The following is a 12,357-nucleotide window of genomic DNA, read 5'->3' as shown; positions in this document are numbered from 1 at the left end:
CACCTACTGGGCTGTATTAGCAAGAGTGTAGCCAGGAGGTTGAGGGAAGTCATTCTTCCCTTCTCTTCAGCACTTGTGAGACCACATCTGGAGTACTGTGTCCAGTCTGGGGCTCCCCAGTACATGAAAGGCACAAACTGGAGTCAGTCCAGCACAGGCTCACCAGGACAGTTATGGGCTTGGAGCACATGCAGCACTGATGGGGAGAGGCTGAAATAATTAGGTTTGTTCAGCCAGAAGAGAAGGCTCAGAGGACGTCTTAGGCTGTTTTCAATTACCTAATGGGAAGGTACAGAGAAGATGGAGCCAGACTCTTCTCAGAAGTGCACACTGATAGGACAAAAGACATCAGACACAAGTTGCAACAAGGGATTTTCTGATTAGGTATTAGGAAGAAAATTTCACTGTAAGGGTAGTTAAACACTGCAACAGGCTACCCAGACAGGTTGTGAGCTCTCCACGCCTAGACATATTCAAAATTTAACTGAACAAAGCCCTGAGTTGGCCCTATTTTAAGAGGTGGTTTGCACAAAATATCCTCCAGAGATCTCATCCAACCTAAATTATTTTATGATTTTGTGGTAAAACTAAAATCACTAAGCAACGTGATTTCACATGTGTAAGAATAAGTAAGACCTATTTATTTTAAAATTATATCAACATAACAGAATTATATCAGAGCATGACCTGTGTAAAAGAAATTTTGAATCTCTTTAGAAATGAGAGAGAGATTTATGGTTTCCTTGTAAACTAAAAAGACTAAAATAGAATGTACTATCTATGTTCAGTTTACAATAGCAGAGCTCACTAGAGAACAAACAGAATGAGAACTGTACCCTGATTATTTTTATATTGGACTTTACTCTTTTCCCCTTTTTTAGCCATATACACATAATCCCTTCGGGCTACTATCAACTGCTCCAAAATATATATTTAAATATTTCTAAACTTAAAATAGGAATTTTCAGATGGTATTAGAAAAGTGCCCAGTTAGAACAGTATTAAGGAGCGATATCCAAATATTTCAGAAGAAGGTGTACAATACCTATGGTGGTGCAATTTGGAAAGACTTCTCCATTAGGGAAGTTTCTGCCCATCCTTAATAATTAATGGCTGATTTATGGCCAGAAAAGCAGGGATTTTTTTCTTACTTTATATTATGGATTTATACTATATTCACTTATATACATATATATGTATGCATATGAAATATAGCTGTGGATGTTTTTGATAGTTGCATGTTAAAAAAAACAAAAATGTTACAGCTGCAAGTCAAGAACAAGAAAATATATACATCAAATGTCTCAGTTTAGACAGCCTGTGCAACACAAATACAATACTTCTGTGCACATATATACATCAACAATCTCCAGTTAAGTTTTCAGAAACTACCTGTTCCACAAAACCTTGCATCCTTCAGCAACAATATGAACAGTGCTTCCTAAACATAAATCTATTCAATATGTAATTTATTCCTGTTACACACAATTTACTCCTATTCATTATTTTCTGCACTGACCATAGACACAATAACTTCTTCATAAATTTTTCTGAGGATGTCCCATTATAATAGTATAGCCCATGAGTTATCTTAACACTTCATTTCACAGAAGTGTCATATCATTGCCCTCAGTTTAGACACTAGTAATTAACAGGTCAAGATTCCCATGTGCTCTCAAATTCTAAGTGACCACTTTGACACATCTAAGGCTTTTTTTTTAAGTGCTTATTATTTTAAAGCACAGAGTTAAACACAGAATTGAGTTTCCATTAACCTCAGTTTTATGTGCGAGTGGTCAGCACTTTGTGTCTCAAGTTGGTAATCTGCAAATGAGAAACAAATGTTGGTTTCATATGAAAATCTGGGTTTGTACAAATGGCATTATATTTGAACACTGTAAAAAAGATAGAAAAAAATATAGTTCTTTAAGGTAGCATTCAAATACCTTAACTGGAACACTATTCTTTCTCCTCCTGTCATGCCTGATCCCATTCACCTTGAACTTTTCTACTTCTGAAACACATATTGCAGAGGTCCTAAAGCAGCAATGAACCTGTAAGAATCTTGTATTTTTTTTTAATCCAGTGTTAATATTCTTTTCTTCTGGACTACTGCTAATTACAAACAGTGTTATGATGAAGCTGCACAAAATGAATTTTATTTTTTCTAAACAGAAGTTTTTATTAAAATAATTTTACTTATTAATAACAGAGATAATTCTACTAATGCATTGATTTGTCAGTAAATCTGTCAGTAATTAATTTAATTTCTCACCATGCTGTGTATCCTTTTGTTTTTATCAACTTGCTGTAGATTCTCAATTGTTTTGAAAAATATGAATAACTTTGAGACCTGAAAATTCTGTCCCATTACTATCATCCAATTCTCTTCCTGATTAATAAAAATTAATATCAGGATGTAACAGTACTTTAAGTATTCTTCTGTCAGGTCTTTTGAAAATCATCTAATTGCCACTAGATATTACTTCGATAAGAAGCTGCCTTAATCAGATCGCTCTAAATGTAATGTTCACAGGTAACAGTCATTAAAATAAAGGAATGCAGTAGTATTTACTCACCGAGTGTAATATATCACTGCTTCCATATAATCCCCAATAGCAAAGGCTTCATTGCCCTTTTCCTTTTCATGAGTAGCAATAAAGATCTTTTCTTTCTTTGTCATGCCTAGAGAAAAATATTCATACATAACAACAGCTAACAACTTGCATAGGTGCTATCAAAACATTTTCAGCTAAAATACACTGAACGTCACCTTCTATATCATTTTTAAAAATTGTAAAGAACACAGCTTATTAAAACACAAGTTTGTGTTTTATTTTCTAGAAAAAAGCCTAAATTCTTATGATACACATATAATTTAGAATACAAGATGGAAGTGGGTTTTGAACCTATATTCAGTAATGATCAAAAAGCCTATATATTCCAGAGGTCCCTACTCAACTGTTGGTAGCAAACAGATCTTTGTTTATAATAGCAGAAATATGTTTTTTATCTTTACCTAGCTCTCTCAACCTATACACAATATAAATATTTCAACTGATCTTTAATAGCAAGACTAGATTTTTGTCAAAGATGGCTTCATTTTCAGTTGACATTGTAAGTATTTTATCACCTCTATGGACTCAAAATCAAAAATGACACTTTTTCCTTTGGAATGTGCTTCTTCAATTTGTGTGCACAATCTGCTACACAGTATTACAATTAAAGAAAAGAAAAATTGTATACTTCTAAATCATTACCTGTTGTATCTATTTTCTTCTCAATTACGGGTAAACTTGGTCTAGTAAAGAATCTTGCTTTGGAGTTACTTTCTTCACAGCCATCATCAATTTTAGAGCACTCCTTTTCCACATCAAATCTTAAATTAATAAAAATAACAAATACAAGAATGCTGCATTGCATGACTCCTCTGCTAAGAGAAAGGCATACTATATTTTCATTATAAATCAAAGGAGATCAGGGATAAAGGCCATCTGTGTTTGGTTATCCATGACTAGTTAGGAAAAAGATGTTAAGTCTTATTTCTTTTCTCTGTGTTGTTTTTTGTGCTTCTCCTATATACGTATACTCCTCTCTTCCTCCTCCCTTCTGGTTAAGAAAAAAAAAAACAACCCCCCCCCCCCCCCGAAAAAAAAACATTTTGATAAACTACATGCAATAGAAGACAGGTAAAATTTAAGAAACAACATCTTCAGGCTTAGTCCCAGCCCTATCAAACATCTGTATTAACTTTTGTCATAAATACCTAAGAAATGGTTTCAAAGTGATTACTACTGAAAATATGAGAGAGATTTCAAAAGAGCATCTCAGACACTTCCCAGCCTACTCTGAAGTATCTTTCAAAAAAGGTGTTTAGGATTTTTTTTTTTAAATAAATATTGTTGCCATAGTCCTAGAGAACAAATACAATAATAACCAGCTCCTATATGATCCAGAAACACTAAACTACTGTTCTATTTAGGACTTAATGAGAAATAGCCTTTGCTTTCCACAATAATCTTGACAATATGAATAATTCCCATCTGAAATAGGGACACAATTCTGAAAATTTACGCAATTCAAAATATTTTCAGATAAGAATAATTGTGTTCCATTTTGATTCTGATCTTTTGCAAGTTTATTTTTAGCTTTTTACTATAAATTAACCACATTTCAAAATAAATGTTTTTAAAATATGAAGTGAAACCTTTTTGGTTCAGAAATTTTCTAAACATGACTTGATGATTTTGAAATGATCATCAAAATGTTTTGAAAACAGGATATGCTTCAAACCTGACAAATTCCTTCAAACAACTTCTGTTTCAGTATACAAGTATTACCCCAAAGGCATACATTCTGTTGGAATATTCACAAACAACTTTAATGTTATCAGCATGCCAAAGCATTAAAAGATTGAGCACATACATAAAATTGTAAACAAAATACAGAAATAATAACTTTAAATGATACAGAGGAAAAAGAGATGAAAGAATAAACTATTGCAGAAGTTATTTTTGATAACAAATTTCACTGATCCTCATTGAAACAGAAAGGTCTCAATTTCTATAACACATATATCTGAAACTGATATGCACTAAAAACTGATATGCACAACTGTTTGCAAGAACAGTATCTTATGCAGAAAGGGCTTTTGCAGATTTGAGATACTGAAAGAGTTCCATCACTCAAACCCCACAGTCTCTGGATTTAGCTCCCCATCTGCAGCACTGGAAACCTGGGCATCATCGCTCTGATTCCACAGCATCATATTGCAGCTTCAAGGAGCTGAAGAGAAGCTGCTACTGTGCAAAACAGAGAAGTATGTGCATCCTCTATCCACAGCTCCACAAGCTGGGGGCACAAATCTGTTGTGAAATTGGGGAGAGTAATACGCTATCGTTACATGATGCAGAAAGTACCTTTGCATCAGTGCTCCACCCACCCTAGAAATAGCCAGGTATCGTCTGAAACCTGATTATATGTAACTGCATTTGAGCAAACTAATGCACCTGCCTCAAGCTTATTCTTTGAAGTTGGTGGCACTCAGTGCAAGAATAAGGATTCATCAGCTTTCTTTTTAAATTAGAATTGTGGCTTTAGATACACAGAAGATAAAATTTACAAACGTGTTAAATAAACTTAGAAATTCTTTCAAAAAGCTGGTAAAGTAAGCTATTTTTAGTTCCGTGTTTCTATGTACCTCCCTAGATTTTCTATCTTAGATGCAGAAAGAGAAAATGAGATCTGAAACAAGATTACTTTTTATTTTCAGCTTGAACAAAAGGTATAGACTAACTTGTTTTCAGCTGTTAGCACCACATTACATCATTTGCATTTTAACAGAACATTTATTATGAAAAACCTAAGTTTCATTGAAGTGCTATAATTCTGTGAAAATGTTGACCTTAGTATTAAGTTTCTGGAAAATATTTTAAAAAGCCTAATAATTGTGTTCTGTTATTACATAAGTAAATAAATAAGAGTTAAAAAAACTTAAATATAAAGGATTTAACATACTTGTCCCATTCACTGTAATCCCGTGGTATATTTTTCTTGTTCCTTTGTTTGTTTTGTAAATTTTTGTTCTGAAAGAGAAACAGCCAGTCTGTAAGACAATTTTTAAAAGAGGAAATTCACAGCCTATTTGTTCCTGCAGTACATATCACTTGTAACTAACACTGTTTATAACTAATCTCAACATAGTCTTGTAAACTTCATTCATCTTGCTTTAAAGAAAATCTTTTATGTATTTGACATTGTATTCTGAGGAAATCTTCAGTCTCGCACTTTCTCTCCACTGCCCTGTTATGTGTCGCAGAAGCGCTGGATAAAACTTTGGACAGGAGACAGCTCTTCCTAATCAGTACCTTGTGTTGCCATCTTCCAAACCAGCCCTTTCAGTATAGCAGAGAACTCTACTTACTCTTGGGAAATCCCAACCTTGTGATGAGATGTTTGACACAGAGATTGAACCACTAACCTCATTTTAGGCCTGCCATTCCCAAGAGAATGGAATACACAGGTTCTGACAGCCCCTGAAATCCTCTAAACAAACGTAACATAAAAGTTTGGGTTGACTTCAGAAGTTTCTGTACTTCCTTTGACTATTTCACACTCCTGTCAAGCTAATCCCCAAGATGATTTACACTCATTCTACATTCTAGACAAGCTTCATCATTAAGATTTGCCTTACCCAAAATTTATTCTTTGAACTTCCTGCAACAATCGGTCCCAGTAAATGATTTAACTGACTAGTATCTCATGTCCTATGCTAATGGAGCCTATTTCCATGGCTGGCACCTTTGGCATATTTTGTACCTCTGTCATGAGAGTGTGCTTTTGAAATGTCCCTCCCTGCTTGCTGACTCCGACAATACTTAACAGCAAGGTGTGGTTCCAAACAGGTACTCCCCAGTGGCATAGCCAGTTCGAAACACTGCCACCTGCTCCTTCCTGGCCTTCAGCCCTGCTCTTGCCCTGCAATCCATCACTCATGGAGTTAGACCAGTGTAATTGTTTGTGGGGTTGCAGATTGACACTCATCTGGGTTCAAACAAACAATCTGATACAGTTTACAGTGCAATCCCTAAATATTCATACCAGTGCAACTAAGCACGTGATAAAGTGGACCAAAGATACAAACCACAACCTCTTAAACTAGCTTTACAAGCAGTGACACTGTAACAAGGAAATACTTCTACAGACCAACTTACATAATGTAAATGTGACCCTCCGGTAGACGCTTCAGGCTATCTGTAACCTAACATTTATAATGTTAGGTTACATAAACTTTTGGAGTATATGACTTAGAACTACTCTTAATGTTCTTGATCCTTCAAGAAGCTAGACAAAATGACAAATACATTTAGGGATTAATGCATGTTTGGAGGTGGTGACTCCTAAACAGGGCTCCCTGGAACATGACTTATCATTATGTATGTATCCTGATGTATATTGTGAACTCACTCATTTAATAAATATCAAATCTCTTTTCGAAACAGCATTCTATAACTTAAATAGAAAGGCAGACAGTGACCACAAAAACGGTGAAACTCTCAGAAGAAAACTCATAAGGTATTTACATTACTGCAACTGTAGCATAGGGAGAGAACCGCCAGTTTGCCCTTTTGTGGAACAAGACAGAAGTGTGGACCCAAAAATGCACAAATCCTTAAAATTCCAGGTTTCATATTCTTGGGACCATAGTAACCAAGCTGCAGCTCCAGCAGAGTCAGGAATTTCTCAGTCACTAAGATTCCATCCCATCCAAGAGCCTTTCATGAAAAGTTTGTTTTCATCCTGTGTCAGCTTTTCTCTGGTACTTCGTATTACAAGCAAAGAACTAAAAAAACCTCTGCCCTTGTCATTTTTTTGCCAGAATTCAGCACGCACAGATCCCACAGACTTTGAAGGCCAGTGAACAATTCCATACTGACTTTTGGAAGTGAGTTTCTCTAAACCCATGCTTCAGTGCTGTCCTGGAAAGTGTGAGACAGCAAAACTAATACTTAAGCAGCATGGACAAACAGTCAAGCTGGCTCCCCAGTCCCCTTTTATTTTGAAGCATAGATGTAACCACAAAGTACTGGGCAGCTTGAAAGGAAAACAGCGATGTAAGACAGATAAACTTCCACATTGTCTAAAAGAGGGAAATTCCACATAAAATTCTCTCTTTATCTACTGATTTGTGGACAACCTTCCCCATAACTTTATGCCAATAAGAAGAAAGAACCAAACAGAGATATAAGCTATCGGCAGTAAATTGAAACTGTAGCTACATTTAGTAACAGCAAGAATATCTGGTTACAGACAAAACAGATGCCTTCATCTATCAAACTTGTACCCACTGGTATAATATACTGATTTAGGTAGGGTCACTAAGGGTTTTCAGGACTGACTTCACACAAGATAACTGGACTTTCTACGCATCAAGCCAACTAAATATACACAGTCTCCAATCAAATAACACACACATTAAATGGAAGGATTGTGTATTTTTTTTCTAACGGACAGGAGAAATTTATCATAGCAACTTTATTTTTGATATCATGTTATGAAATTATGTGATCCCAGTCTAAAAAAGAATTACAGTCCTAAATGATTAGCAAAACATGTTTAAAAACTATTAGATTACACACAGTTTATCAGCAAGGAAGAAAACAAATAGCAACTTAAGTGTATTAATCTAATTTTTTTGAGTTTTGATATTGCAGGTGATTTAGTGTATACTGTACAAAAAGCTTCCATTTACTCAGTAGTGATCTAGTAGTGGTATAATTGCACTGCTATAGGAAAAATGGAATTCTAAAACTCAATTTCAGGCCTCCCTTCCCTCTTTCAGATAAGATTAAAATTATTTCTGAGGCAGTCTGCTTGGACAAAAGGAAAGGAGGTTATATACAACAGATAATGCATAAAGCTATATCTAGGTTTCCTTGTTAGAAAAGTGATGTTATTACCTAAACCTCCTATGGAGAATAAAAATGATAAAAACGTGAACTGAAGACTGTTGCATGGTTTAAAGCAGGAGAGAAAAAAATCTGAATAATATTTTGCCTTTGAATGAAGATCACATCCTGTTCAGTAAAATTGTATATCCTAGACTTTAAGCCACTTTACACCAGTTTATGCTAATATTCAATTTCTGGATTCACTGAGCTTATATATTTTATTTACCATTTTCTGTTCTAAGAAACACTCATGTAGGACATAAACCAAGAGTAATCAAGTAACAGTGGCACTCTTCGTCTCAGCAAAATAAGATAGTCAAGAGGAACTTATACTGCAAAATGTGAACTAGGACATATTAATGAAAAAATTTAATCTCAATAATAAGCACTTATAAAGCATTATACTGGAATTCCCAGCCTCTTAGTATCCCAAATAATGGAGAGTGCAGAGTTATCCCAATATCTTGGTCTGGTGTCTAAATATTAGCTGACAGTAAGTAGTTCCCGACAACACAGAATTCAGGCATTTGCTAATACATAAGTATTCCAAGATGATTTGTTAAATTAACAATTAATAAAAAAGATCATGTGACTCACAAGGATCCTTTCATAACATTTTGAATTTTTATGTGTAACTACAAAAAGGAAAAATCTTTTAGTGAATTCATCACAACAATGTCCCAGAATTCCAAACAAAGAGTGGAGATCAGACTGAAGTCATCCATGATAACATCTGACAACTCAAAAAATCCCACTCCCACACCTACTCTTCTGTAAATGCCTCCTATAGCACTATATTTTTTGGGCAAGTAAGTAAATGAGAAAAAAAAATAAAAGAGGAAACTAATAGCTAGACGAAATTTAAATGTTTATACTGTAGTTCCGAAGATTCGTTAAATATGCTTTACAGCTAAATTCGGAGTTTGGGTGTTCTCTAAGAAGAGAAAGCAGGAATACCAAATCAAGGTATAAAATAAGGGGAGTCAAAGGTTACATTTACCCTAGTGCAGCCAAACATAAAGGGGGCTATAGAATGAAATAGTTGGCGCAGAGGATCCAAAATCCATATTGTATGTATTTTGGGGGATTCATTTTGGACTAGCTTTATTCTGGTCTCATGGAACAAATGCCTACTGGCAGCTAGAGAAATCTCCTAGTATAGTTTCATCCAAAAGGAGCCTAGATCATATGCTTTAAGACCACTCTGAAATGTGAATCAAAGCACATAAAAGGGCATTTAAGGAGGTTTGCTTCAGAAATGAATTCCTGATTAGAATTAAAACATTATTACAAGACACATGCTAATACTAAAGAGGCACTTTTGTCTGAGCATTCATCTCTTGCAAGGGAATTTACAGAGTTTTTTTGGTTTTGTTTTTTCTGGTTATCAAAATAAATCTCATAAGGAAAGGCTAAATGAGTGCAAATTTGTACAAATAAAAATTTCTGATTTTAGAAAAACCTATAAGTAACACACATTTGTAAAAATACAGCTTTAGAAAACTGAAGATACCTGATTAGCGGGAAGACAGCTGCTAGAACAACGAATGGGAGGCAAGTTATCTTGTCTTTCATGCAGTGTATCTGTTTTAAGAAATTGTGATTTATAATCATCTTCATTCATTTCTGTCACCCAGCTCTGAAAGGAAATAAATAACATACATGCACCTTAAAGTAGTAAAACAGATATTCTTCAGAGTCTGCAATGACCCTAACAACTATCCTCATAATGCACTGCTCTTAATGTGGAGAAAAAAAGATTAAGACCAGGCTTAAAAAAACCTTAAGCACAAGCTTAAGTTCCTGACTCTAAGCTAAAAGGGTTAATTCTTTCAATCTGTCTGCTGATTCAAGGAGTGATAAACTCAATAGTAGCTGTAACAGCATCTTCCTTTACTGGTACAACCATCATAGGTTTTTAGAGACAAGAAAGAGGAACCATTATAAAATATGAAAAGAAGCAGAGGTGCCTTTGCTCATTCACAAGAGCTTGGAGAATCTTCTTTAAGGGAGTGGAAATATATTTTCTCAAACAAAAATAACATAGTATGATTAGAACATGCTATAAACAGTTTCCTATAACTTATCTTAAAAATATAGAAAGAAACAAAAAGCATCTACTTATCTTCTCAAAGTATGCTGCTTCCCATATTGTGAAAAATGCATTTCCTAAAAGTAGTTTTAATTCATAAAAGCACAAAACAATTATAAAGTTATATATAAATAAGTTCTTTAAAGTTATAATGGAAATTAAAGATTCAGTGGCTTTATTTCAAAAGAAAGAAAAAAAAAGAAAAATCAGACTCCTCTGATCACTTCTTCTAGCAAATACATCTCAATATGTAAGACTGCTAACTAAAATGCTATACCACTAATCACATGCTGCTTATGCTTAAGAACCTGAACAATCATCCAAGATTGTTATGTCAGAGTAATTACAATCCCTATCACTAAAAACTATAAATCAGAATTATACCATACCATTAGTTCACCATTAATTGTTTCCCATTCTTCAGCTGTAAAATCAGAAGCTGTGGCTGCAGGCTTATCTTTTCTCAGAGCTCTGCTCCCTGGGTGCAAATGCTCAATACGCTTTTCACAAAATAATGTCAGGTCAGGATAACATCCCTCCTCACCAGACCTTTAAAATAAAGGCATGGAATTTAAAAGTTACAAAAAAAGAACTGAACTACACTGCATTCCCCACAAATCTCAATATTTCTAAGTATACCATGGTGACTGCAGAAGACTATTCTCCATAACTGAATTCAGCTACACCTAATTGCATTTTGGTGAGAAATTCATAGTGAGTTAACTTATAACCACTTTTTAAAGGATACACATATGCAGTTCAAAAACTATCATCACAGTGCTAACAAAAAAATGCTCTTGTTATTTGCAGCAGAAGTTAAATAAGCATGACGTCTGAAATTATCACAAACCTTCAGGCAAGATGGTTTCATGACAGAACCAAGATCCAGTGGCAGCATTTGAGAAGAAAATGGCATTGAATTACTTAAACCTGTTTGGTGGATTAAAACAGGACTTGGATTTCTAATGTTATCATTTGGACACTTTTAACGCAATTACTTCAACTTTGTATTTTAATTTCTAATTGTTAAATACGTAAATCACAAAGAGGTTCAAGACAAATAGAATATTTAGGCCGAAGTTCCTGTGAATGTTACAGAACAGGAATATAATTAATAACGAAGTTAAAAAAAACAAACAAAAAAAAGTTTACCTTAATACCCTGAGAATCTTTTCCAAGTGTTTAACATCTGTGCATTTTTCAATGAATTTGTAGTCCAGATGACCAATAGGTATTTGATATGTCTTAGTTGTTCCTTGATTGAACAAAGATGGCACTGAGTCATCAGCCATAACTAAATATTAAAAGAAAAATATAGTGATTCTTTTGGCACTCAATTATATTTTGAAGCAATGCTAATGTAAAGAGTAGTCCTGCCCATGCTTCTCAATAATATTTTCTTGTGCAAGCAGACCTATTGCCACAAAAGAGACATTTTCAAATTGAAGCCCAGATCTCACAGACTTCTCCTTTAGCAGAGCTCTACTGACAGACATACAGTATATGAGAGATGTGTTTTGGAAAAAGAATACATACAACTCTAATGTTTCTGCAAGGCAGAACTAGTCAGAAATACTGTTTAAAGAAAAATGTTCATATTTATACCTACATTCCCTATTGTTCCTTAAACACAATGTGATATCACTAAAAACTTCTGGAAGAAAATTGATTCCCACTTTTAGTTCTTAGATACAAAGATTTCATTTTCTGATAAAATCCAAAATGTCCTTCCCCATTTAATTGCAAAATATCCAATGATATCTCTCTGATCAAAACTCATAAACAGTACTTTGTCAGCATCTTCCTTTGACCTTG

At 34.4% G+C, this 12,357-nt stretch overlaps 1 protein-coding gene across 1 annotated transcript in view; it reads right to left on the bottom strand.

Moving 5' to 3' along the window:
• SPAG1 (sperm associated antigen 1) overlaps positions 1-11,834 on the bottom strand; it is a 42,739-nt gene extending 30,905 nt beyond the window's left edge. The window contains exons 1-6 of the mRNA XM_013941968.2: positions 11,695-11,834; positions 10,932-11,091; positions 9,964-10,089; positions 5,518-5,585; positions 3,261-3,379; positions 2,580-2,685 (exon numbers count right to left, since the gene is read on the bottom strand). Coding sequence (XP_013797422.2) covers positions 2,580-2,685; positions 3,261-3,379; positions 5,518-5,585; positions 9,964-10,089; positions 10,932-11,091; positions 11,695-11,834 — 719 coding nt within the window. The remainder of the gene's footprint in view (positions 1-2,579; positions 2,686-3,260; positions 3,380-5,517; positions 5,586-9,963; positions 10,090-10,931; positions 11,092-11,694) is intronic.
• Positions 11,835-12,357: the final 523 nt, after the last annotated feature.

This window comes from Apteryx mantelli, chromosome 2 (assembly GCF_036417845.1).
Source record: "Apteryx mantelli isolate bAptMan1 chromosome 2, bAptMan1.hap1, whole genome shotgun sequence".
In the NCBI taxonomy this organism is placed as follows: domain Eukaryota; kingdom Metazoa; phylum Chordata; class Aves; order Apterygiformes; family Apterygidae; genus Apteryx; species Apteryx mantelli.
This window is presented reverse-complemented; position numbering and strand designations above follow the sequence as displayed.